The 27,815-nt window shown below is 35.3% G+C and overlaps 3 protein-coding genes and 1 long non-coding RNA gene across 4 annotated transcripts; 3 read left to right on the top strand and 1 right to left on the bottom strand.

Annotated features, from left to right (window-relative positions):
* Window positions 1-405: 405 nt before the first annotated feature.
* LOC123877328 lies at window positions 406-8,913 on the bottom strand. Its single transcript, XR_006798563.1, has 3 exons — window positions 8,083-8,913; window positions 2,975-2,978; window positions 406-416 (listed from the first exon to the last, which is right to left on the bottom strand). It is a non-coding gene; the product is annotated as an uncharacterized LOC123877328 (long non-coding RNA).
* On the top strand, window positions 2,019-5,969 carry LOC123877325 (sugar transporter ERD6-like 6). The gene is made up of 3 exons (XM_045923963.1): window positions 2,019-2,076; window positions 2,905-3,046; window positions 4,640-5,969. Exons 1-3 carry the CDS (start codon window positions 2,041-2,043, stop codon window positions 5,905-5,907), a joined length of 1,446 nt encoding a protein of 481 aa, XP_045779919.1. The 5' UTR covers window positions 2,019-2,040; the 3' UTR covers window positions 5,908-5,969.
* Window positions 8,914-12,722: 3,809 nt separating the features above from the next.
* Window positions 12,723-16,209, top strand: LOC123877313 (facilitated trehalose transporter Tret1-like). The gene is made up of 3 exons (XM_045923933.1): window positions 12,723-12,763; window positions 13,571-13,704; window positions 14,913-16,209. Exons 1-3 carry the CDS (start codon window positions 12,723-12,725, stop codon window positions 16,178-16,180), a joined length of 1,443 nt encoding a protein of 480 aa, XP_045779889.1. The 3' UTR covers window positions 16,181-16,209.
* Window positions 16,210-23,102: 6,893 nt separating this feature from the next.
* LOC123877322 (facilitated trehalose transporter Tret1-like) lies at window positions 23,103-26,660 on the top strand. The gene is made up of 3 exons (XM_045923959.1): window positions 23,103-23,209; window positions 23,992-24,125; window positions 25,315-26,660. Exons 1-3 carry the CDS (start codon window positions 23,169-23,171, stop codon window positions 26,580-26,582), a joined length of 1,443 nt encoding a protein of 480 aa, XP_045779915.1. The 5' UTR covers window positions 23,103-23,168; the 3' UTR covers window positions 26,583-26,660.
* The last annotated feature ends 1,155 nt before the right edge of the window (window positions 26,661-27,815 follow it).

Raw genomic sequence — 27,815 nt, 5'->3', positions numbered from 1 at the left:
TATTCCTACAAAGTTGGAGTTTTATTAATAACAATTGGATTGGATTCGAAAACTAGTTTCACGGTTTTGGTATTATTGTTATAGTTGTACCTCCTCCTCCTCCTCCTCCTCCTCCTCCTCCTCCTGTCTTATTTACATGGTTTTTAAGGCTTAGGATAATATTCGATTACTTCGGGCACCGAGGCACACAGGAACTCAGGCAGGATATCAGGCTGAAAGTTGGTACGATCAGCCTGATATCTGACGCCTACTCAGAATGCGCATGGCAAAGCTGCCCATGTTTTTATTTAGTAACGAAAATGACCAACAATCTTTTGCCAGCAAAATCTAGTAAACTTCTGACAAATTTTACCACAATTTTATAGATCGGAAAATTCTCAGACAACTCTTTTTTCCGGAAATGTATTCTCAGCCTACTTCCAAGAGTCATCAGGTAAATTAAAGTGTTCATCTTTATGGGCGAATAATAAATAATTTTGTCAATTTCCTGGTTTTGATTTTATTTTTTATTAAAAATAGCTAGGTTATCTATATTATAGTTATAGACTTCGAATCGGTAATAAATGTAAATATAAGGAATAATAGTTATTTATTATGCAAGGCTGCAAACTTGTTATTTTGTCGCGAGAGCTTCTATTAAATTCCGAGCCAGCGAAGGATTCTAAAGTTGAACCACTAGCGAAGCGATTGGTTCAAAAATAGAATCCTGAGCGTAGCGAGGAATTCAAAGGCTCGAGCGCAAATTTTGCAGCTGTTGGAAACACAACTTTTCATTTCACTACAGCGAGGAAAAGGCTAGCTACACGAGAGTCGCGGGCGGCGCACGCCAGTACCGTGAAGGTTTCAATAAGAAATTTCTATATTAATAGGACGCAAGTTAGACCGTGAAGGAGGTCCTACCTAAATATAATATATATATGAATAAAGGTTTTTCGGGTGCGTTCAGAATTCTTAGAACAAAAAAGAAATTAAGTCATTATGTGGTTAACTTAATAAAGCTGAAACGAAGTAGGTGGGTTATGTTTAATTTGATTTAATAAAAATAAAGTGTTCCAACGGGTCACTTAATACTTATAGGTAAAGACTGTATAGACGTTTCATTATGCGGTATTTTTAATAGAAAGAAAAAAGATACAAACCTAACATTGGCTAATCTATGTAAAGCACGACATATTAAGTAAATACCTCATAGGTGTAAATCCAGAAAAAAAAGTATGTAAGTATGCCAATCATAGACCACAGTTCGTAACGTTCGAATTTCAACGCGTACTTTGCACGCTAGTGAGCAAAATTACCACTTTCCACTAAGGTTTCAAAGGGCAATCGAATCTTTTCCGAGCTAGTGAGATGAAAATAAATATATCGTCGCTGGGCATGAAAATTCCGACAAGCGGAAAATCATAAGTTTTCAGTAGTTTCTTTGAACTTAATTTTTTTTGAAAAATATGCTTTACATTTAGATCAAAATTACATCACACTTCACACTAATATTATAAAGGAGAAAGTTTGTATGTGTGTGTGTGTGTATATTTGTTACTCCTTCACGCAAATACTACTGGATGGATTGGGCTGAAATTTAGAATGGAGATAGATTATACCCTGGATTAGCACATAGGCTACTTTTTATCCCGGAAAATCAAAGAGTTCCCACGGGAATTTTAAAAAACCTACATCCACACGAACGAAGTCGCGGGTATCAGCTAGTAGCTAATAATATTATCTCTTGAACTGGTACACATGCATTAGGAACCAACCAACCTTTTAAAACCAAACGAAATGTCATCAAAAAAGGATTTGGCATGCGCAGTGCGGTATGACACTGCGCATAGCTAAGTGGTCGTATTATTTATTAAAATACTCGTGTGACATGTTTACAATGTTATCTGTGACGACTGTACCAACTTCCTCGCAAACGAGTTTCTCTTTCTAAACTGATGCGATATAAAGATACATACATACAATTATTGCTTTAAATGAATACACTCTGTTAAATAATATCGTGTTTTTTTACCTTTTGAATATATCTAGTCAGTTCTAATAATGGGTTGGCTTGGCGACGTGTATTTTTGGAGACAGGTATGTATTTTTTTTTTTTGATAAAAAAATGCTTATGCTTATGATCATACTATACCACACTAATATTACAAAGGCGAAAAGTTTGTATGTTAGATACTCTTTCATGCAAAAACTACTGGATGGATTTGACTGTTTGGAGTGTTAATAGATTGTACCTTGGATTAACACATAAGCTTGTCTTTATGCCGTAAAAATCCATGGTTTCCGTGGGGTTTTTAAACGTATATCCACACGGACGAAATCGCGATCATCATCCAGTATCATCACACTAATAGGTATTATAAGGACGAAAGTTTGGACTACAAATTTAAAAAAAACTGGCCAAGTCCGAGTCAGACGCGCAACGAGGGTTCCGTACTCGGGTATTTTTTTCCGACATTTTGCACGATAAATCAAAAACTATTATGCATAAAAATAAACAAAAATTTGTTTTAGAATGTACAGATAAAGGCCTTTTACATGATATCCCACTTGGTATAGTTATATTGCTTTGAAAATTGAAAACACTAATTATTATTATTAAGACATTTTTCTTTTTTTTATAATCTAATTATAAATTCACGGTTTTCGGATTTTTTCCTTTACTCTTGCTATACGACCTACCTATCTGCCAAACATGATTCTAGGTCAACGGGAAGTACCCCATAGGTTTTCTTGATAGACACGACAGACGGGCAGACGGACAGACAGACGGGCAGACGGACAGACAGACAGACAACATAGTGATCCTATAAGGGTCCCGTTTTTCCCTTTATGGTGCGGAACTCTAAAAAATTAATTTTGGTTACTTCTTCAACGGCACATAACGTACTTTTTTTGTTGTTAAAGTGTATAGTGCTCATAGCCAACTGCATGTTTGCGGTCGGTACTGGTTTAATGCTGACGTTTCCCGGGATACTAACCTCGGACCTGCTGTCCCCAAACAGTACCAGTGGGATACATGCCAACCCAGATCAGGCTTTTTGGATAGGTAATAAAGAAAAATTTGTTCTTCTTTTCTTGTTTGGTCGCTTTTTGTAGTGCCAGCCCAGCATAATGCGCTTCGCCAGTGTCGAGTAGCTGTGATAGCCTAGTGATTAAGTCATTCGCCTCCTAATCGGAGTTCGAGGTTCGATCCCGGGTACGCACCTCTAACTTTTTGGATGTATATGCGTTTTAAGTAATTAAATATCACTTGCTTTAAAGGTGAAGGAATATATCGTGAGGAAACCTGCAAATCTGAGAATTCTTTATAGTGTTCTCGAAGGTGTGCTAATCCACAGCGTGGTAGACTATGGCTTAACCCCTTTCTCTATTTGAGAGGAGATCTGTGCTTTGCAGTGAGCCTGCGGTAGGTTGATTAAGATGATGATATACTACCGCATAGAGAAAATTTTCATAGCGCGAGTCAGGATGTATGGCAAGAGATTGTATAGCTAGCTCATCACTGTGCTGACATCTAGTTTGAGCGTTGTAAGCTACTCCGTTGCAGCGTGTGTGATGGCTGTGAACTCTTTTTTGTTCGAGTAGCGTCATCGAATATTGGTATGTAGGGAATGAATGAATATACTTTTATTATTACATGAAAAATTAGTACAGAAAGCACATTGAAAGCGAAACAAAAAATATATAGGCAAGTACAATTTGGCGGTCTTATCGCTACCTAGCGATCTTTTTCAGGCAACCAAAGTGGTGGCAAAGGGACTGTCACAACCTAATCTCTAAATGTACTAAATTGCTAGGTCATTTGGTGGCGCGTATAATACAGTCCATAATAGTATAATATAAGCTGTGATAGCCTTGTGGTTAGAACGTCCGCCTACTAATCGGAGGTCGGGGGTTCGATCCCGGGCACGCACCACTAACTTTTCAGTTATGTGCGTTTTAAGCAATTAAATATCACTTGCTTTAACGGTGAAGGAAAACATCGTGAGGAAACCTGCATGCCTAAGAGTTCTCCATGTTCTTAAAGGTGTGTGAAGTCTGCCAATCCGCATTGGGCCAGCGTGGCGGACTATGGCCTAAACCCTTCTCATTCTGAGAGGAGACCCGTACTCAGTAGTGGGGCGGAAATGGGTTGACATGATGATAATACAGTCCAAGAGTAACTAGCCATTATAGAAGCAAGCTGATGGGAGCACCAGCCCGGCTGACCGGAGCCAATTTAGGAATTATAAATTCTCCAATTGTTCTTGCTGAGAATTAAACCCAGAAAAGACCTCAGCGCACATTAATGTACCATCACACTAATATTATAAAGGCGAAAGTTTGTATGTGTGTGTGTGTGTGTGTGTATGTTTGTTACTCCTTCACGCAAAAACTACTGGACGGATTTGGCTGAAATTTGGAATGGAGATAGATAATATCCTGGATTAGCACATAGGCTACTTTTTATCCCGGAAAATCAAAGAGTTCCCACGGGATTTCGAAAAACCTAAATGCACGCGGGCGAAGTCGCGGGCATCGGCTAGTACAATATAATGTCAAAGGACGTCTAGTTTTTGAAGCAACCTAAAAAGGTTTTAATATAATATGATCTCTTTCTACTTTATTATAATACGCTAACATACTCTTTCTATTTCAGCTGGCAGCAATGGAATTTCGGGCTTTGTTGGATTTTGCGTGGCACCATACATTATGAAAATATATGGTCGAAAAACCGTTAACCTTGGTTTGAATTTTCTTTCTGGTCTCGGTTTCCTCATATTTTTTCTGGCAAGCAACATTGTCTGTTTATACGTGGCAAGGATTTTGCAAGGAGCGCCTATGTGCGGAGCTTATATTGCAACTCTGACGTTGGGAGAATACGCAGACCCGAAAAAACGAGGATACTTTGTCTCTATAAAAAAAAGTATGGTTGCAATCGGTTCACTACTGTGCCACTTCTTGGGTATGTATTGGACCTGGAAACAAATAGCTGCTTTTGCAACATTTCCATATATTGTTGCAATAATTTTTACGCTTACGTGGCGTGAAAGTCCCTCGTTTTTGGCTCTGAAAGGAAAATATGATGAGTGTGAAAAATCACATAGATGGATATTTGGAGACGGTGCAAAGAGTAAGAGAGAATTAGAGGAGTTGATATCAACTCAGATGGAAGTAAGAAACCGAGCAAAGAACAAAGAAAACCTGTGGGCTGAAATCAGAAAGTTACTAAAGAAAGAATTCATAAAACCATTTGTAATTATTTCCTTATTGACAGTGATAATAGACGCATGTGGAAGATATTATATGCTTGCATATATAGTCCAAATTCTTACTGAAGTTACGAATGACAAGTCTATCGCTACATATTTCACTATACTTTCCGATATATTAACATTAGCTGGGTTAATAATATCATGTTTTGTGATACGATGTTGTAAAAGACGGACCTTACTATTTACTTCTGGTGTAACTTGTGTGTTTTTGATGTGTCTTACAAGTGTAATCGCATTTTTGAAATCTCGTTATAATATCGGAGAATCCGTGTATTGGTGGTTTATCCCTTTAATTATTGTATCAAATATTTTCGTTGTTAACGTAGGAATTATACCTTCAAGTTTTGCAATAATGTGCGAAATATTTCCATTGGAACACAAAGGTGCAGGCGTTTGTGCAACGGGTATAGTTTTTACTGTTTTATTTACACTTGTTATGAAATTTACTCCACTGATGATGGAGAAAACAGGAATTGAAGGTACATTTGGCATCTACGCACTTCACGTGGCTGTGAGTTTGTTGATATTATATTTCATTTTAAATGAAACTAAGGATAAAACGTTGCAGGAAATAGAAAAAGAAATCAGAGGCATTAAACAATCTAAGTTTAATGAGTATTATTTAAATGGTAAACCGCTAATCAAAGAATGAAACCAATATTCTTCTTTGGACAATGGCGCAGTTTTTACAGAGAAGTCGTAACTTTTGGGATGATTTTCTAAGATCAGTCGTCTTCGGCCATCTTGTTTTTTCGTTGTACTATCTTGCACCACCACCATACTGCCGTGCTTTGACCAAAAAGCTTCTATAGCTCGTCTAATTTAAAATGACGCGCCTTATACCGCAATTTACGTATACAAGCAAATTTAAAATACGGAGCCAATACACATAAAATGCCATTGTAATTGGTCATTCAGTTGCCGGTTAACTTGAAGCGTTGTTCTCGGATTTGTTGTCCAACTAGTCATAAAATGATGCCAAATGCGCGCGAGAGTGGAAGTATTGTTTCATACAATGCGCCAGCACAGCTCCATACTATGGGTGCTGCCAGATTTTGTCAAGCGACTAGTCGACAATTGGATCCTAGTTAACGGAACAGTCGACGCTCGCACACAAATGAAATATAGTTATTAACTAGCTGTGCCCGCGACTTCGTTCGCGTGGAATAGTGACTTTTCGGGCAGCATATACTCTGAACGTTAAAAATGTTCGCCGTGATTCTTTAAATTGACATAACTTTTTTATTTATGAACCGATTGACATGAAATAAACACTAAATGTTAAGTGAAGCTTACTACAATATATTAGTGAAAACCGTATCTAAATCGAATAAGCCGTTTCTGATATTAGCGTGCACAAACACACAGACAAACAGACAAACAGACAAAAAAAAATTACAATTTTTTTTTTCAATTTTTCGGCATCGATATAATAACAACCCTTGCTACTTTTTTTATATATTTCCATTGTACAGACACCACTTTTCTACAATTTTATTATATGTATAGATATTTGCACTCACATATCTAAACCAACTAAATTATGAAGTGGGACGCGTCATTTCAGCTTAGACAAGCTATAACTGTAAAAAATAATTTTAGAGGTATCGCCAAAAATATTTGAAAAACTAATGTTTTTAAAAAGAATGCTACGCTGAGCTATTTGTTTCTTTTGCAATTATCATAATATATGTATTATGGTGAAAATAATTGTCTTTAAAATAAGTACTAATTACTAGGTCGGTGCTCAATTTTTTACAGATACATAAAATTAGTAGGTACTTTAAAGATTAGACTGTTAAATTAATGATGACTTGTTTTTAGGGATCCGTAATCGAAGGGTGCAAACGGGGCCCTATTACTAAGACTCCATTGTCTATCCGTCCGTCCGTCCGTCCACTTGTTTGTCAACAAGCTTCGTGAACCGTAATATGAGTTGATCACAGAATTTCTGTTACCGCTATAATAATCTACTGATGATTACTGATAAGATACCACAAAAAAATCCTGTATTTTTTAAAAGTTCACAATATATCGCAAATAAAACATTTGACTGACGCTAGAGGTCAAAGAACGTTTCGTAAATAGACCACTAGAAGTCAATGCCGTGTCGTAGAAGGGGCATTGACTCGAGTTTTGCACGCTATACAATGCGGGTTTGAAAAATACTAAATCACTAACGACCGTATTCACAAACGTTACTATTAGGTCTCATAGTATAGCTCGAACGCACAGTGTCGGTTCCACCAATCAGATGACTGTATCACGTCAATTTACAATGATCTGATTGGTGGAACCTACACTATGCGTTCGAGCGCACTGTGATACCTCATAGTAATGATTGTGAATACGGCCGTAAGACTACAAGATAAGGTAAATGGTTATTGGCATTGGATTGCGTTATGCTAGTTTACTAATAACTCTTAGTTTTTGCTAGCGTTCTGGTTGCACCCTGTATTGTAGGTATATAAAAGGAAAAGATGTCTGACTGATTTCAATCTGAGAAACTACGAAATTCCAAACCCCTGCCAGGAATCGAACCCTATCCACTGCGCCAGGGAGGCCTTTAAATAAGGTGATAATCCATATCCATACTAATATTATAAATGCGAAAGTGTGTCTGTCTGTCTGTCTATCTGTCTGTCTGTCTGTCTGTCTGCTACGCTTTCACGGCTCAACCGCTGAACCGATTTTAATGATGTACAGACTTAGGATACATTCCGGAGAAGGATATAGGAAACTTTTTATCCCGGAAAACCAAACAGTTCCCGCGGGATCTTTAAAAACCTAAATCCACGCGGACGAAGTTGCGGGCATCCTCTAGTACAGGGATGGCGAACCAATGGCACGCGTGCCATTGCTGGCACGCGACGAAATAATTTCGGCACGTCACTGATTACGAGTTTAAAGAAAAAAGTATAAATTATGATTATGATGTAGCATAATACCTATGAATCTTTGAAAAGCAAACGCGCGCGAGCGTTCGGGTCGGGTCAAAGAATTATCAGAAACGGTCAAGTTTATTATGTACCCAGATGTAACGACCTTTCATACACTGAACTTCTCCCAGTTCAATTGGTTGGAAATTGAAGATTTTGAAATGCAGCTGATTGATTTCCAATCTAGTTCAATTTGGATACAAAAATTCATAGACATGAGAAAAGAATTAGAGTTAATTGAAACAGAAAGATTGACCAGTAATATAAGTAAAGATGCCAATAATAAAATTTTAGAAACCTGGAATGCGTTGCCAGAAACATTTAATTGTTTAAAGAAGCTGGCTCACGCTATTCTAACTGTATTTTCATCAACATATGCCTGCGAGTCATTGTTTTCAGAGATGAATAACATCAAAGACTCTGTTAGAAATAGACTGACTGATGAATCAAGTTCAGCATGCATTCTGCTAAAAGTAACATCGTACAACCCCAATATAAGTCAATTATCGTCCAATCTGCAACAACAGAAGTCGCACTAATTTTTAATTGCTCTTGTAATTGTATTTTTGGTAAATATAGAGCTTTGAGTTGATATTGTTTTTTTACATTATTTTTCCACTGATCACAAAGTCAAGAATATTTGATGGCACGGCTGCGACGTCATTAAATATTATTCCAGAAAATTGGCACGTATACGCATAAAGGTTCGCCATCCCTGCTCTAGTACTTAATATTATAAATGCGAAAGTGTGTCTGTCGGTCTGTCTGTTACCTTTTCACGGCCCAACAGTGTAACCAATTCTGACGAAATTTGGTACAGGGTTAGCTTATATCCCGGGGACGGACATCTAGGCTATTTTTTATCCCGGAAAATTAGTTCGAATTCCCACGGGATTCCCAAAAACCCATCCGCCTTACCGATTTGTATGAACTTTGGTACCGAGGTAGCTTGCGTCCCTGTAATTGACATAGGTAACTTTTTATCCCGGAAAATCAAACAGATCCCACGGGATCTTTAAAAACCTAAATCCACGCGGACGAAGTCGTGGGCATGGGCATCCTCCAGTACAAAATAAAGTTGAAAACTAAAACCCGACTGCGATCGTTCTAATAAACGCTGAAATATTAGATCTTTGTTTTTCTTCGCTTGGTATATTTTAATGTTGTTGTACATATACATTCATGAGCTCAGAATTTTTTCCTCTTTCATTTGACATCCCACTCGATACAATAGCAAACAAAAATTTTCGGAGACCTCCACTTTTTTTGATGTAACATCCGTTCGGTCAATTTTTTTCGTATAAAATATAGCCTATGTCACCCGGACCTTTACAACGAATGAATTGACACCTCATTCATCAAAACCGGCCCAGTTATTACCTTTATATCATTATACAACAAACACAACAAGTGACCAACGAAAGTGTACAATGTTACCTACTCAGCCTGATCCGTCCAGTAGTTTCAGCTGTGCGTTGACAGAATAGTCAGTCAGTCAGTCAATGAGCTTTTCCTTTTATATATTTTAATGAATAATAATGGAATTAGTTTTATACTCAAATACTTATTAACTTGCCATCATGAATTTGTCTTGAGCATAAATTAATAAAATTGAAATAAAAATACAAATACTTTTTATTCAATTATACTTTTACATTTACTTTTGAGTCGTCAAATGTATCTACTGCTGGTTGGGAATGCCTTTCCTACCGACAAGAACCAGAAAGAAACTCGGCGGTTGCCCTTTTCAAAGATTTGATATACAATATCATGCCATGTATTATGAAAGTAATTGCATGTCCCACGCATTTCTGGAGCAAGCTGCAGGTCAAATCCACGCTCTTTTATCATAACATAATCTTCAATCAATAGATTTTTAAACTTGTGTAAAAAAAAAACCTTTATTTCGACCTTAAATTATCCAGATCATAATTGTTAGTAATAACACACACCTTAAAACTAATGTTAGAGATCTTATTACTATTTACCTAATCCTAATACTGTATCTAAGACAGGCTTGATTAGTCAGCACGTGCACCATATGACAATGGTTCAGGTACTGAAAATCAAACCTGTCAGCAAATGCCCTCAGGATGGCATTGGAACTAGCCCGTACCCTGCGCATGCGCATCCGCGAACATACCCGACGCGCTGCAGTAACGAGGCAGGCCCATTAGCATCCTGAATGCATTATTGAACGGAACACAATTTTGAAAGAGAGTGATATAATCATTTAATTTTTATTTAACATCAGACTTAGTATCAAAATGAAAATTTTTGTAGCTACATTTTAAGTTTTCTTCTTTGTAACCTGTCATTTGTAAGAGCCTCAATAGCTCAACCGGTAAAGGAGTGGACTGAAAATCGAAAGGTCGACGGTTCAAACCCCGCCCGTTGCACTATTATTGTCGTACCTACTCCTAGCACAAGCCTACCGCTAATATTCTTTATTAAAAAAAAAAAAATTAAAAAAAAAAATATTGTGTTTTGTGTTACAATAAATGTGTATACAAAAATTATATTATCCAAAAGTAAATACCTATTAAATTATTTTTCCATTTGCACTTGTTTTTTTTAAATTGTTTAGTTGTGTGTGAAGTTCTGTACAAATCCGTTCAGTAGTTTCAGCAAAGTTTTAGCGTAAAGCGTGCACAGATAGACTTTTTTTTTGGGTTTTATTAAGTAGGTATTTAATTTTTTTTACTTTTTTTTAATTTATTTAATTAATTATTTAATTAGAACGGACATCAACATAATAGATAGACGTATATCAACAATAATGATTTCTTCGTGTTGGATTTATTGTGGTTTTAAACATGACAATACCTTTAAAAAAATGTAACCTATCGTTTTTCCTCCTCGTTGTAAAAAGTTGATCCTTATTTCTTTTACTAAACAAGTTATACCTACCAATTTAACAGGGCTCTCTCCGTCACTTACTCCATACAATCGTAGTTCCAATGTCCATGAAATTTTGCAGACGTATTCTAGAAACTAATATCTGTCCCTGTGGTGTTTTAGATTTTTCTAAAATATGTAGTTTCAAAATTACAGGAGCTCAAAGATTTGTATGTGAATTTTTAAAACCGCGTAACTTTGAAACCGAATATTTTAACAGAAATCTGGAAAACCACAGGCATAGATATTAGTTTCTAGAATATGTCTGCAAAATTTCATGGACTTTGGTTGCTTAATATTCAAATGAAATTGGAACTACGTTTGTATGGAGCGAGTGATGGAGAGACCCCTCTTAACAAGTCAAATTCGTATTTTTTATCTCAACACTCCGACTAAAATTTGTACAGGCAGGTACAAATAGGTACTTATAGATTTCTATTATAAGCATCTAAGATAAAAAAGAACGTTGCTTAAAACAGTGATCAAAAGGATCAAACTTATTAAAACAATATGTTTTGTTTTGTAACCTTCATATTACCATAACTACTAGTCCTGCCTTTAGGGCACTTTATAGGCGTTTCGTGAACAAGACAATTCCTTTGATAGGATTAATCCTTAGGACCCAGGGAAGGATTTTAAGAAGCGGACATCGGCTTCATGACATCGGGTATCTTAAGAAGATCCCCTCCCCCACCACAAATAAATAAATAAATAAATCTTTATTATCTGAACAGAACATTATTTACAGACTTTGGTGTGAGGCCCTGCCTCCTGATGAAGTGAAAACTGTGTTTCAGGAGGCAGTGTCTTCCCATAATATAGTGTACAGCACAATATAATATAACCACTTATAATAATTAAATTAAGTTTAAATTGCAAACACGTAATTAAAGGTATACTTAATATTTAAAGATAGATAGTTACAATTCTAAGAGATTTGTGTAGTGTGTGTGTGTGTGTGTGTGTGTGTGTGTGTGTGTGTGCGAGTTTGAGTGCGTTTGCGCGTGAAAAGAAATATAAAATATAATAATTACATTTATTTAATTTGTTAATCCTTTTTGCAGAATAATTTATGAATATAAATATTTAATAAATGACGAATTGAAACTAAGTTGAAACTATACACATTCAAAAACCCATAACACGCGTCAGCCAGCCAGACGTAATCAGCCAATTTCACCAGCCAGCTCCGGCTGAGTAAAAAAAGGAGGCTTTATTTACCCCGTATATTATTTTTACAATTACGGGGTTTTGTGTTATCATAGCCTGAAAATGGGGTGTCCCGTAAAATACGGGGCATATGGCAATCCTATGCGTCCCCTCCACCAGTAGGTGGTATACTCTTAACTGAACATGCACCTTGGGTGTCAAAAAAACCATCATTTTCCTGCTTTTACATAAAAAATCTTGATGGGGCCCATTTATCAAATTCTTCCCTGGGTCAAAGAAAATACCTATCTTGTAACCCTTTTTCGTCGTGTATAGACGGGACTGTACGATGGAAATTGACGTTAAAAATACAGGCTTGCTAAATGAAATTAGTCTTTAATGTTTAGAATCTACGAGTAAGATAATGACGTGTTTTACCTTTTAAATGAAGACTGCTAATATTATATAACAAGTTTTAAAGATGGGCCCCTTTAGTGATATTTATTTCTGGAGACAGGTATTTTTGTATATTTTTTTTTAATAAATAGGTACTTGAATAAATTATTTGTAGCCATTTGTAAGGGTTTAAACTTTTTAAAATACCTATCCGAAAAATTATTAAATAATTTTATAACCACATAGTTTCTTAGACAATTCTTATTACAAAGGGATTTTGTAATTAGAAACCCGCGAAATCAAGCCTGGTTTTTAAAGCAATCATGCGTTTATTTTTTATATTTTTTTGATCAATTCACTAAAACTAATTCAAACTAAGTAATTTTGTAAATACTAAACCAAAATAGAAATAATAAATAATAGAATTAGAATATCAAATTTATTTAAATTATTAATTATTTATTATTAATTCAACCATAGGTAAAGCCAGATAAATAAATTCACAATATCTTATAAAATTCATACTGCTTTGTTAATTTTTAATTTATTAAATAAACTCAATAATTTATTAAATATTTTTTTGAAATAAATTAAAATAAATGAATACAAAATTACGAATAAAAAATTATACACTCAAATGAGTCTTAAAAAAATATTATTAGCTTCTTGTTTCGATGTTAAACGGGTATCAGCAGTATTTTATTAATAATAGGTATTATGTTTTAATAATAATTAATTTTCCTTTCTATCAGACTCTGAATTAAAAAGGTCTTCATTGTCCATTCAGTGAATGAATAAATTAATAAATAAAATATGCTTGCTTATACCAAAATAGATATGCAAACAAGCAATAAATTAATATACTTGAAAGTAAAATAAAAATAGGTAGGACTTATTTTTATTCTGTGTATGTTTTTTTTTTTTTAAGTGTATGGTGCTTATAGGCAGTTGTATGCTATCGGTGGGTACTGGTTTCATGCTGTCGTTCCCATCGGTCCTGAACCCAAGCATATTGTCCCCAAACAGCACTGGAATACATGCAACTCAGGACCAGGCTTCTTGGATAGGTAATTTAAATAAAAAAATTGGTTGTCTGTAGAGTCGGTTTACTGACGATAGTTGAACGTGACAACAAAGGCCGATTGTGCTTCTTTGTCGCTCGTTCCGCGCTCTCGCTTGCACTTCAAGCCTTACATGGAACGCCTCAGAGCGAGGTAACGCCGCATGAGTCATGTTTTTTCGTGCGTGCAGCCGGCTCTATCGAACTATAAGACGTTGTCACGTCAAAAACGTTTTACAATTCCGTGAATGTGATCTCACCTGGTGGCAAGGAACTGTGTAGCGTTGAGTGCTGCAATGGAACTAGGTTAATCTGAAGGGGAATATTTCCGTAGGAATTCTTACACTTTAGTCCAGTCCGTCTGTCTGTTTGTGTACCACAACCATTTTAAAAACAAACCATAAACGCTGTAACGTTCTTTAGCACAGCTATAGAAACTGTTTACTGCTAACTAATTATTTTTTTCAAAATTTAAAGAAATAGTTTTCGTAGTGAGGTTTCAAGTAGAGGCAATATTTTGGAAACACCAATTTAGGAATTTTTGAAAGTCCCTGCCAGAAATCAAACACAAAAATACTTCTGCACCAGGAAGGTATTCTAGTTTAGTTAAGCAATATATAGTTAAGGTAATAAAAAGCTTTTTAAGAATTACCTTTTTCTATTTTATTTATAAAACTAGATGATGCCCGCAGCTTCGCCCGCGTGGATTGGTCAGATCCCCTGCAGCATCAGGATTGAGGAGTTGGAATCTCAATTTTTTATGGAACAATGTCGCAAAGTTCCCTTAACGATTTAAAAAAAATACGCAAATCGGTTCAGAAATCTCGGAGATATCAGTGTACATAGGTAGATAAACACAAGTCTATTTTTCAAAGTCGGTTAAAAAAGTAGCCTATGTTACTCCTTGGTTAATCCTCTACTTGTCTGTGAAAGTCCCGTCAAAATAAGTTTAGCCATTCCGAAGATTAGCCCGTTCAAACAGACACGACTCTTTATAAACCCGTATTCTCAAACGTTACTATGAGGTCTCATAGTTCCCTTGAACGCACAGTGTCCGTTCCACCAATCAGATGACAGTATCACGTCAATTTACAATGATCTGATTGGTGGAACCTACACTATGCGTTCGAGCGCACTGTGAGACCTCATAGTAACGTTTGTGAATACGGCCGTTTAATTTTATTTATAAGTATAGAGGATCTCTTTCTATTTCAGCTAGCAGCAATGGTATTTCGGGCGTTTTCGGATTTTGCATGGTACCGTACATCATGCAAATTTACGGTCGAAAATCCGTTCACATTGGACTAAACTTTTTTGCTGGTCTCGGTTTCCTAATATTTTCACTGGCAAGTAATGTTCCAAGTTTATATGCGGCAAGAATCATGCAAGGAGTATCAATGTGCGCAGTTTATATTTCAACCTTGATATTAGGAGAATACGCACACCCGAAAAGACGAGGATACTTCGTCACTCTAAAAAAAATTACGGTAGCAATTGGTTCACTGATGTGCCACTCCTTGGGTATGTTCTGGACCTGGAAACAGATAGCTGCTTTTGCAACCATTCCATACACTTTTGGAGTATTTTCTACATTTTTGTGGCCTGAGAGTCCATCGTTTTTGGCTTTAATAGAGAAATATGATGAATGTAAAAAATCACACAAGTGGCTGTTTGGAGACGGTGCAAGGAGTAGGAAAGAATTAGAAGATTTAATATCAACCCAAAAAGAAGTGAGAAATCAGAGAAAGAACAAGGAAAACCTGAGGTTTGTGATCAGAAAATTGCTAAAAAAAGAATTCATGAAACCATTTTTAATAGTTTCTTTATTGACAATGATAATAGACGCAAGTGGAAGATATTATGTGTTTGCATATATAGTCCAAATCCTAACTGAAGTCACGAATGATAAGTCTATCGCTGCATATTTTACAATAGGCTCCGATATATTAACATTAGCTGCGTTGATAATGTCATGTTTTGTGATACGATGTTGTAAAAGACGGACCTTACTATTTACTTCTGGTATAACTTGTGTGATTTTGATGTGTCTTACAAGTTTGATCACATTTTTGAAATCTCGTTTTAATATATTAGATTCTGTGTATTGGTGGTTCATCCCTTCAGTTATTTTATTGAATATTTTCATCGTTAACGTAGGGATTATACCCGCTAGTTTTGCAATAATGTGTGAAATATTTCCACTGGAACACAAAGGCACCGGTATATGTGCAACTGGTATAGTATTTACTATTTTGTTTTCACTTGTCATGAAATTTACTCCATTGATGATGGAGAACACAGGAGTTGAAGGTACATTTGGCATCTATGCTCTTCACGTGGCTGTGGGTTTGTTGATATTATATTTCATTTTAAATGAAACTAAGGATAAAACGTTGCAGGAAATAGAAAAAGAAATCAGAGGCATTAAACAATCTAAGTTTAATGAGTATTATTTAAATGGTAAACCGCTAATCAAAGAATGAAACAAATATTCTTCTTTGGCGCAGTTTTTACAGAGAAGTCGTAACTTTTGGGATGATTTTCTAAGATCAGTCGTCGTCGGCCATCTTGTTTTTTCGTTGTACTATCTTGCATTCCACCATACTGCCGTGCTTTGACCAAAAAGCTGTTATAGCTCGTCTAATATGAAATGACGCGCCTCATTGCCGCAATTTTTTTTTTCTTTAAATCTGGCTTTACTCTGATTAGCCAATGTCAAGTTTGTGATATTTTCAAGTTGGTTATTGAATTTATTGAATTTATACAAGTATGGACCCCGTCTGCGCCGGCGCCCGCCGACATACGCGCGGCGCCCCTTTAGAGCGCTTCCCAGTCAGTTCCACCACCAAAAAACACCAACTAACACAAAAACCAGCCACTCTTAACAAAAAAAAAAAACACTCCAAACAAGCACAGCACGCGCGCCAGCAAACGCCATCGCAGACGAAGTCCTTACCGCAATTTACGTACACAAGCAAATTTAAAATACGGAGTCAATACACATAAAAATGCCATTGTAATTGACCAATTACAATGTCATTCAGTTGCCGCTTAACTTGAAGCGTTGTTCTCGGATTTGTTGTCCAACTAGTCATAAAAAGATCCAAATGCGCGCGAGAGTGGAAGTATTGTTTCATACAATGCGCCAGCACAGCTCCATACTATGGGTGCTGCCGGATTTTGTCAAGCGACTAGTCGACAATTGGATCCTAGTTAACGGAACAGTCGACGCTCGCACACAAATGGAATATAGTTATTAACTAGCTGTGCCCGCGACTTCGTTCGCGTGGAATAGTGACTTTTCGGGCAGCATATACTCTGTACGTTAAAAATGTTCGCCGTGATTCTTTAAATTGACATAACTTTTTTATTTATGAACCGATTAACATGAAATAAACACTAAATGTTAAGTGAAGCTTACTACAATATATTAGTGAAAACCGTATCTAAATCAAATAAGCCGTTTCTGATATTAGCGTGCACAAACACACAGACAAACAGACAAAAAAAAAATTACAATTTTTTTTTCAATTTTTCGGCATCGATATAATAACAACCCTTGCTACTTTTTTTTTATATATTTCCATTGTACAGACACCACTTTTCTACAATTTTATTATATGTATAGATATTTGCACTCACATATCTAAACCAACTAAATTATGAAGTGGGACGCGTCATTTCAGCTTAGACAAGCTATAACTGTAAAAAATAATTTTAGAGGTATCGCCAAAAATATTTGAAAAACTAATGTTTTTAAAAAGAATGCTACGCTGAGCTATTTGTTTCGTTTGCAATTATCATAATATATGTATTATGGTGAAAATAATTGTCTTTAAAATAAGTACTAATTACTAGGTCGGTGCTCAATTTTTTACAGATACATAAAATTAGTAGGTACTTTAAAGATTAGACTGTTAAATTAATGATGACTTGTTTTTAGGGATCCGTAATCGAAGGGTGCAAACGGGGCCCTATTACTAAGACTCCATTGTCTATCCGTCCGTCCGTCCGTCCACTTGTTTGTCAACAAGCTTCGTGAACCGTAATATGAGTTGATCACAGAATTTCTGTTACCGCTATAATAATCTACTGATGATTACTGATAAGATACCACAAAAAAATCCTGTATTTTTTAAAAGTTCACAATATATCGCAAATAAAACATTTGACTGACGCTAGAGGTCAACGAACGTTTCGTAAATAGACCACTAGAAGTCAATGCCGTGTCGTAGGAGGGGCATTGACCCGAGTTTTGCACGCTATACAATGCGGGTTTGAAAAATACTAAATCACTAATACTACAAGATAAGGTAAATGGTTATTGGCATTGGATTGTGTTATAAACTAGTTTACTAATAACTCTGGTTACATCCTGTATTGTTGTCACACTAATATTATAAAGGCGAAAGTTTGTATGTGTGTGTGTGTGTGTGTGTGTGTATGTTTGTTACTCCTTCACGCAAAAACTACTGGACGGATTAGGCTGAAATTTAGAATGGAGATAGATTATACCCTGGATTAGCACATAGGCTACTTTTAATCCCGGAAAATCAAAGAGTTCCCACGGGATTTTTAAAAAACCTACATCCACGCGAACGAAGTCGCGGGCATCAGCTAGTAGATATATAAAAGGAAAAGATGTCTGACTGATTTCAATCTGAGAAACTACGAAATTGCAAACCCCTGCCAGGAATCGAACCCTATCCACTGCGCCAGGGAGGCCGTTAAATAAGGTGATAATCCATATCCATACTAATATTATAAATGCGAAAGTGTGTCTGTCTGTCTGTCTATCTGTCTGTCTGTCTGTCTGTCTGCTACGCTTTCACGGCTCAACCGCTGAACCGATTTTAATGATGTACAGACTTAGGATACATTCCGGAGAAGGATATAGGAAACTTTTTATCCCGGAAAACCAAACAGTTCCCGCGGGATCTTTAAAAACCTAAATCCACGCGGACGAAGTTGCGGGCATCCTCTAGTACTTAATATTATAAATGCGAAAGTGTGTCTGTCTGTCTGTCTGCTACCTTTTCACGGCCCAACAGTGTAACCAATTCTGACGAAATTTGGTACAGGGTTAGCTTATATCCCGGGGACGGACATCTAGGCTATTTTTTATGCCGGAAAATTAGTTCGAATTCCCACGGGATTCCCAAAAACCCATCCGCCTTACCGATTTGTATGAACTTTGGTACCGAAGTAGCTTGCGTCCCTGTAATTGACATAGGTAACTTTTTATCCCGGAAAATCAAACAGATCCCACGGGATCTTTAAAAACCTAAATCCACGCGGACGAAGTCGTGGGCATGGGCATCCTCCAGTACAAAATAAAGTTGAAAACTAAAACCCGACTGCGATCGTTCTAATAAACGCTGAAATATTAGATCTTTGTTTTTCTTCGCTTGGTATATTTTAATGTTGTTGTACATATACATACATTCATAAGCTCAGAATTTTCTCCTCTTTCATTTGACATCCCACTCGATACAATAGCACAATAGCACCACTTTTTTTGATGTAACATACGTTCGGTCAATTTTTTTCGTATAAAATATAGCCTATGTCACCCGGACCTTTACAACGAATCAATTGACACCTCATTCATCAAAACCGGCCCAGTTATTACCTTTATATCATTATACAACAAACACAACAAGTGACCAACGAAAGTGTACAATGTTACCTATTCAGCCTGATCCGTCCAGTAGTTTCAGCTGTGCGTTGACAGAATAGTCAGTCAGTCAGTCAGCTTTTCCTTTTATATATTTTGATGAATAATAATGGAATTAGTTTTATACTCAAATACTTATTAACTTGCAATCATGAATTTGTCTTGAGCATAAATTAATAAAATTGAAATAAAAATACAAATACTTTTTATTCAATTATACTTTTACATTTACTTTTGAGTCGTCAAATGCATCTACTGCTGGTTCGCAATGCCTTTCCTACCGACAAGAACCAGAAAGAAACTCGGCGGTTGCCCTTTTCAAAGATTTGATATACAATATCATGCCATGTATTATGAAAGTAATTGCATGTCCCACGCATTTCTGGAGCAAGCTGCAGGTCAAATCCACGCTCTTTTTTTTAATTACAAATAATCTTCGATTGCTTTCTTCAAGAGCATACTTTCAATAGATTTTTAAACTTGTGTAAAAAAAAAACCTTTATTTCGACCATAAATTATCCAGATCATAATTATTAGTAATAACACACACCTTAAAACTAATGTTAGCGATCTTATTACTATTTACCTAATCCTAATACTGTATCTGAGACAGGCTTGATTAGTCAGCACGTGCACCATAATATGACAATGGTTCAGGTACTGAAAGTCAAACCTGTTAGCAAATGCCCTCAGGATGGCATTGGAACTAGCCCGTACCCTGCGCATGCGCATCCGCGAACATACCCGACGCGCTGCAGTAACGAGGCAGGCCCATTAGCATCCTGAATGCATTATTGAACTGAACACAATTTTGAAAGAGAGTGATATAATCATTTAATTTTTATTTAACATCAGACTTAGTATCAAAATGAAAATTTTTGTAGCTACATTTTAAGTTTTCTTCTTTGTAACCTGTCATTTGTAAGAGCCTCAATAGCTCAACCGGTAAAGGAGTGGACTGAAAACCGAAAGGTCGACGGTTCAAACCCCGCCCGTTGCACTATTATTGTCGTACCTACTCCTAGCACAAGACTACCGCTAATATTCTTTATTTAAAAAAAAAAAATTAAAAATTAAAAAAAAAATGTGTTTTGTGTTACAATAAATGTGTATACAAAAATTATATTATCCAAAAGTAAATACCTATTAAATTATTTTTCCATTTGCACTTGTTTTTTTTTTTAATTGTTTAGTTGTGTGTGAAGTTCCGTACAAATCCGTTCAGTAGTTTCAGCAAAGTTTTAGCGTAAAGCGTGCACAGATAGACTTTTTTTTTGGGTTTTATTAAGTAGGTATTTAATTTTTTTTTACTTTTTTTTTAATTTATTTAATTAATTATTTAATAAGAACGGACATCAACATAATAGATAGACGTATATCAACAATAATGATTTCTTCGTGTTGGATTTATTGCGGTTTTAAACATGGCAATACCTTTAAAAAAAATGTAACCTATCGTTTTTCCTCCACGTTGTAAAAAGTTGATCCTTATTTATTTTACTAAACAAGTTATACCTACCAATTTAACAGGGCTCTCTCCGTCACTTACTCCATACAATCGTAGTCAATTTCATTTGAATATTGAAAGCAACCCAAGTCCATGAAATTTTGCAGACGTATTCTAGAAACTAATATCTATGCCTGTTGTTTTCCAGATATCTGTTAAAATATTCGGTTTCAAAGTTACGCGGTCTTAAAAATTCACATACAAATCTTTGAGTACAATTTTGTACAGGCAGGTACAAATAGGTACTTATAGATTTCTATTATAAGCATCTAAGATAAAAAATAACGTTGCTTAAAACAGTGATCAAACGGATCAAACTTATTGAAACATGTTTTGTTTTGTAACCTTCATATTACCATAACTACTAGTCCTGCCTTTAGGGCACTTTATAGGCGTTTCGTGAACAAGACAATTCCTTTGATAGGATTAATCCTTAGGACCCAGGGAAGGATTCTAAGAAGCGGACATCGGCTTCTTGACATGGGTATCTTAAGAAGATCCCCTCCGCCACCACAAATAAACAACGAATTGAAACTATACACATTCAAAACCCCATAACACGCGTCAGCCAGCCAATTTCACCAGCCAGCTCCGGCTGAGTAAAAAAAGGAGGCTTTATTTACCCCGTATATTATTTTTACAATTACGGGGTTTTGTGTTATCATAAATTCAAATTCAAATTCAAATTCAAATTCAAAATGTTTTTATTCAATTAGACTTTTACAAGTTCTTTCGAATCGTCAAAAGCATCTACCACTGGTTCGGAATGCCTTTCCTACCGAGAAGAACCAGCAAGAAACTCGGCGGTTGCTCTTTTCAAAGATTTGATATACAATATTATGCCATGTATAAAAGCAATTGAAGTCCTGCGCATTGCTGGAGCGAATCGAAGTTCAAATCCACGCTTTTTTATCATTTACATAATCTTCGATAGTATAATATGCTTTTCTCAAGAGCATATTTTTAATAGATTTTTTGAACCTGTGTAAAGGCAAGTCCAAAATTGACTGAGGAATTTTGTTATAGAAGATTATACCCATTCCCACAAATGACTTTTGGACCTTCCTGAGACGGAGTGTAGGAGTCGCAAGCCTGTTACGGTGTCTAGTCAGCCTGTTGTGTAGATCGCCAACCCTCTTGTAACTAAGAATATTTTGTCTTACAAAAATTATGTTGTTGTAAATATATTGAGAGGCTACGGTAAGGATACCTATTTCCTTAAATTTTTCTCGAAGTGAATCGCGTGGTTTTAAGTTATAAATTGCGCGTATTGCCCTTTTTTGTAATACAAAAATTCTCCCAATATCTGCCGCTCTACCCCATATTAAGATTCCATAAGACATAATACTATGAAAATAAGCAAAATATACTATCTTTGCGGTCTCCACGTCAGTTAATTGTCGAATCTTTCTAACCGCGTAAGCAGCAGAGCTTAGTTTGCCAGCAAGAGTTGATATATGGGTGCCCCATTGCAGCTTCGCATCTAAGGTTATCCCCAAAAATGTAGTAGTCTCTTCTATTTTCAAAATATCATTATTTATCATTAAATTAATGTTACTTGTGTTCTTGGTATTGGGCAGTGCGAATTCAATACACTTAGTTTTTTTTGCATTTAAAAGTAGATTATTTACAGTAAACCAGTGAGTTACCTGAGATATGGCACCATTTATATCGTCAAAATTGTCCTTATTTCTATCGACTTTAAAAATCAAAGACGTATCGTCAGCAAATAGTACGATATCGCAAATATTTTGGACTACATATGGTAAATCGTTTATGTATACTAAGAACATGAAAGGACCTAGAATAGAGCCTTGAGGAACACCCATTAGTGAGGCTGATCCGGATGACTTCACATCATTCACACATACTGTTTGAATACGATCACTAAGATAGGACGCAATGAGAATGCCTAGCCTGAAAATGGGGTGACCCGTAAAATACGGGGCATATAGCAATCCTATGCGTGCTCCAGCAGTAGGTGGTACACCCCGAACTGAACATGCACCTTGGATGTCAAAAAAACCATCATTTTCCTGCTTTTACATAAAAAAAACTTGATGGGGCCCATGAACAAATTCTTCCCTGGGTCTAAGAAGATACCTAACCTGTAAGTTGTAACCCTTTTTCGTCGTGTATAAACGGGACTGTACGATGGAAATTGACATTAAAAATACAGGCTTGCTAAATAAAATTAGTCTTTAATGTTTAGAAACCACGAGTAAGATAATGACGTGTTTTTACCTTTTAAATGAAGACTGCTAATGTTATATAACAAGTTTTAAAGATGGGCCGCTTTAGTGATGTTTATTTCTGGAGACAGGTATTTTTGTATATTTTTTTTTTAATAAATAGGTACTTGAATAAATTATTTGTAGCCATTTGTAAGGGTTTATTTGTTAAAATACCTATCCGAAAAATTATTTGATAATTTTATAACCACATAGTTTCTTAGACAATTCTTTTTACAAAGGGATTTTGTAATCAGAAACCCGGGAAATCAAGCCTGGTTTTTAAAGCAATCATGTGTTTATTTTTTTATTTTTTTGATCAATTCACTAAAACTAATTCAAACTAAGTAATTTTGTAAGTACTAAACCACAATAGAAATAATAAATAATAGAATTAGAATATCAGATTTATTTATATTATTAATTCAACAATAGGTAAAGCAAAAAAAATAAATTCACAATATCTTATAAAATTCATACTGCTTTGTTAATTTTTAATTTATTAAATAAACTCAATAATTTATTAAATATTTTTTTGAAATAAATTAAAATAAATGAATACAAAATTACGAATAAAAAATTATACACTCAAATGAGTCTTAAAAAAATATTATTAGCTTCTTGTTTCGATGTTAAACGGGTATCAGTAGTATTTTATTAATAATATTATGTTTTTATAAAAAAATTCATTTTTGTCAGACTCTGAATTAAAAAGGTCTTCATTGTCCATTCAGTGAATGAATAAATTAATAAATAAAATATGCTTGCTTATACCAAAATAGATATGCAAACAAGCAATAAATTAATATACTTGAAAGTAAAATAAAAATAGGTAGGACTTATTTTTATTCTGTGTATGTTTTTTTTTTTTAAGTGTATGGTGCTTATAGGCAGTTGTATGCTATCGGTGGGTACTGGTTTCATGCTGTCGTTCCCATCGGTCCTGAACCCAAGCATATTGTCCCCAAACAGCACTGGAATACATGCAACTCAGGACCAGGCTTCTTGGATAGGTAATTTGAATAAAAAAATTGGTTGTCTGTAGAGTCGGTTTACTGACGATAGTTGAACGTGACAACAAAGGCCGATTGTGCTTCTTTGTCGCTCGTTCCGCGCTCTCGCTTGCACTTCAAGCCTTACATGGAACGCCTCAGAGCGAGGTAACGCCGCATGAGTCATGTTTTTTCGTGCGTGCAGCCGGCTCTATCGAATTATAAGACGTTGTCACGTCAAAAACGTTTTACAATTCCGTGTCCGTGAATGTGATCTCACCTGGTGGCAAGGAACTGTGTAGCGTTGAGTGCTGCAATGGAACTAAGTTAATCTGAAGGGGAATAATATATTTCCGTAGGAATCCTTACACTTTAGTCCAGTCTGTCTGTCTGTTTAAACGCTGTAACGTTCTTTAGCACAGCTATAGAAATGATTTACTGCTTACTTATTATTTTTTTCAAAATTTAAAGAAATAGTTTTCGTACTGAGGTTTCAAGTGGAGGCAATATTTTGGAAACACCAATTTAGGAATTTTTGAAAGTCCCTGCCAGAAATCAAACACAAAAATACTCCTGTACCAGGGAGGTAGTCTAGTTTAGTTAAGCAATATATAGTTAAGGTAAAAAGCTTTTTAAGAATTACCTTTTTCTATTTTATTTATAAAAAATCTAGATGATGCCCGCAGCTGCGCCCGCGTGGATTGGTCAGATCCCCTGCAGCATCAGGATTGAGGAGTTGGAATCTCAATTTTTTATGGAACAATGTCGCAAAGTTCCCTTTACGATTAAAAAAAAATAACGCAAATCGGTTCAGAAATCTCGGAGATATCAGTGTACATAGGTAGAAAAACACAACTCCATTTTTCAAAGTCAGTTAAAAAAGTAGCCTATGTTACTCCTTGGTTAATCCTCTACTTGTCTGTGAAAGTCCCGTCAAAATAAGTTTAGCCATTCCGAAGATTAGCCCGTTCAAACAGACACGACTCTTTATAAACCCGTATTCTCAAACGTTACTATGAGGTCTCATAGTTCCCTCGAACGCACAGTGTCCGTTCCACCAATCAGATTACTGTATCACATCAATTTACAATGATCCGATTGGTGGAACCTACACTATGCGTTCAAGCGCACTGTGAGACCTCATAGTAACGTTTGTGAATACGGCCGTTTAATTTTATTTATAAGTATAGAGGATCTCTTTCTATTTCAGCTAGCAGCAATGGTATTTCGGGCGTTTTTGGATTTTGCATGGTACCGTACATCATGCAAATTTACGGTCGAAAATCCGTTCACATTGGACTAAACTTTTTTGCTGGTCTCGGTTTCCTAATATTTTCACTGGCAAGTAATGTTCCATGTTTATATGCGGCAAGAATCATGCAAGGAGTATCAATGTGCGCAGTTTATATTTCAACCTTGATATTAGGAGAATACGCACACCCGAAAAGACGAGGTTACTTCGTCACTGTAAAAAAATTTACGGTTGCAATTGGTTCACTGATGTGCCACTCCTTGGGTATGTTCTGGACCTGGAAACAGATAGCTGCTTTTGCAACCATTCCATACACTTTTGGAGTATTTTCTACATTTCTGTGGCCTGAGAGTCCATCGTTTTTGGCTTTGATAGAGAAATATGATGAATGTAAAAAATCACACAACTGGCTGTTTGGAGACGGTGCAAGGAGTAGGAAAGAATTAGAAGATTTAATATCAACCCAAAAAGAAGTGAGAAATCAGAGAAAGAACAAGGAAAACCTGAGGTTTGTGATCAGAAAATTGCTAAAAAAAGAATTCATGAAACCATTTTTAATAGTTTCTTTATTGACAATGATAATAGACGCGAGTGGAAGATATTATGTGTTTGCATATATAGTCCAAATCCTAACTGAAGTTACGAATGATAAGTCTATCGCTGCATATTTTACAATAGGCTCCGATATATTAACATTAGCTGCGTTGATAATGTCATGTTTTGTGATACGATGTTGTAAAAGACGGACTTTACTATTTACTTCTGGTATAACTTGTGTGATTTTGATGTGTCTTACAAGTTTGATCACATTTTTGAAATCTCGTTTTAATATATTAGATTCTGTGTATTGGTGGTTCATTCCTTCAGTTATTTTATTGAATATTTTCATCGTTAACGTAGGGATTATACCCGCTAGTTTTGCAATAATGTGTGAAATATTTCCACTGGAACACAAAGGTACAGGTATATGTGCAACTGGTATAGTTTTTACTATTTTGTTTTCACTTGTCATGAAATTTACTCCATTGATGATGGAGAACACAGGAGTTGAAGGTACATTTGGCATCTACGCACTTCACGTGGCTGTGGGTTTGTTGATATTATATTTCATTTTAAATGAAACTAAGGATAAAACGTTACAGGAAATAGAAAAAGAAATCAGAGGCATCAAACAAGCTAAGTTTAATGAGTATTATTTAAATGATAAACCATTGATCGAAAAGTGATGCCGATATTCTTTACTACCCCACATCGGAAAAGCCAAAAGGAAGGGTTATATCATTGTAAATAAAAATCTAGGATTAGTTAGTTTTACAAAGCAGGTATTATTAACAACAGCAGTTAGGTTAAATTAATTTAATGGAACTAAGTTTATTATTATTTTGTAGTCTCTAGAAGTATGCAATACTACAGTTAAGTATAATAATACCATTGTAATATTTTTTAACTTACTCATCTCATAAAACATTATTTAGTATAGAATATTTTTTAATTACTTTCCTACGTTGATATAATTTCCTATCATTTTGACATAAGTAGAACCTACTTATTTAAGAAAATTTATTTTGTAAAGATTTTTTCTAGACATTAAAAAATTAAAATAAAACATGTGCCTATTACAATATTTTATAAGTAAATAAATATCACACTAATATTATAAAGGCGAAAGTTTGTATGTGTGTGTGTGTGTGTGTGTGTGTGTGTATGTTTGTTACTCCTTCACGCAAAAACTACTGGACGGATTTGGCTGCAATTTAGAATGGAGATAGATAATATCCTGGATTAGCACATAGGCTACTTTTTATCCCGGAAAATCAAAGAGTTTCCACGGTATTTCAAAAAACCTAAATTCACGCGGGCGAAGTCGCGGGCATCGGCTAGTAATAAAATAATTTTAATTTGAAAATATTATTTATACAATTTTGAAATAAAATACTCACTCAATACTTTATTTAATTTTACTTCAGATATTATAGTGACAAATAAATTATGTTACTCAGAATTGAATGCTTTATTTTTCCATTTGCACTTGAATTTTGAATTTATATTTTTACTACTAAAGACTAAAAAGTTTTGTTAGCTACATGTAAATTTCAAATTTTTAGACCTAGTGCTATTAGGCTTTTCGCCATACAATCCTCTTAATAATTCTTATATGGTTTTCACTTTTTTGGGCGCTAGAAGTTAATAATAATAAAAGATTAATTTATTTATTTATCATATTAATGTAAATAAGTAAATTTTTTATTTGTATGTTTGTTTGTATATTAAATAAATGTGTGTTATTTTTAAGCATTCTAAATAAATAAATAATACATAATATTATACCATGAATAATTTAGTTATTAACAATTATGTATGTATTATGTATGTATAATTGTTATTTTGTCTTAACAAAGGCTAAGGTTTCAAAGTCACCGTGTGCTGTATGAAAAAGGTCGATGTACCTAGAAAACAAC

Source organism: Maniola jurtina, chromosome 23 (genome assembly GCF_905333055.1).
Source record: "Maniola jurtina chromosome 23, ilManJurt1.1, whole genome shotgun sequence".
Taxonomy (NCBI): domain Eukaryota; kingdom Metazoa; phylum Arthropoda; class Insecta; order Lepidoptera; family Nymphalidae; genus Maniola; species Maniola jurtina.
Note: the sequence above shows the minus strand (reverse complement) of the source record. Positions and strands in the feature narration are given on the sequence as shown.

Bases quoted from the DNA above. Each gene is read 5' to 3' on its own strand.
- LOC123877322 (XM_045923959.1), top strand. From the start codon at position 23,169: ATGGGCCGCTTTAGTGATGTTTATTTCTGGAGACAGGTATT. The intron at 23,210-23,991 runs TTTGTATATTTT...TTTTAAGTGTAT, and splicing joins TATTTCTGGAGACAGGTATT to GGTGCTTATAGGCAGTTGTA. The intron at 24,126-25,314 runs GTAATTTGAATA...TTTCTATTTCAG, and splicing joins GGACCAGGCTTCTTGGATAG to CTAGCAGCAATGGTATTTCG.
- LOC123877313 (XM_045923933.1), top strand. From the start codon at position 12,723: ATGGGCCCCTTTAGTGATATTTATTTCTGGAGACAGGTATT. The intron at 12,764-13,570 runs TTTGTATATTTT...TTTTAAGTGTAT, and splicing joins TATTTCTGGAGACAGGTATT to GGTGCTTATAGGCAGTTGTA. The intron at 13,705-14,912 runs GTAATTTAAATA...TTTCTATTTCAG, and splicing joins GGACCAGGCTTCTTGGATAG to CTAGCAGCAATGGTATTTCG.
- LOC123877325 (XM_045923963.1), top strand. From the start codon at position 2,041: ATGGGTTGGCTTGGCGACGTGTATTTTTGGAGACAG. The intron at 2,077-2,904 runs GTATGTATTTTT...TTGTTGTTAAAG, and splicing joins ACGTGTATTTTTGGAGACAG to TGTATAGTGCTCATAGCCAA. The intron at 3,047-4,639 runs GTAATAAAGAAA...TTTCTATTTCAG, and splicing joins AGATCAGGCTTTTTGGATAG to CTGGCAGCAATGGAATTTCG.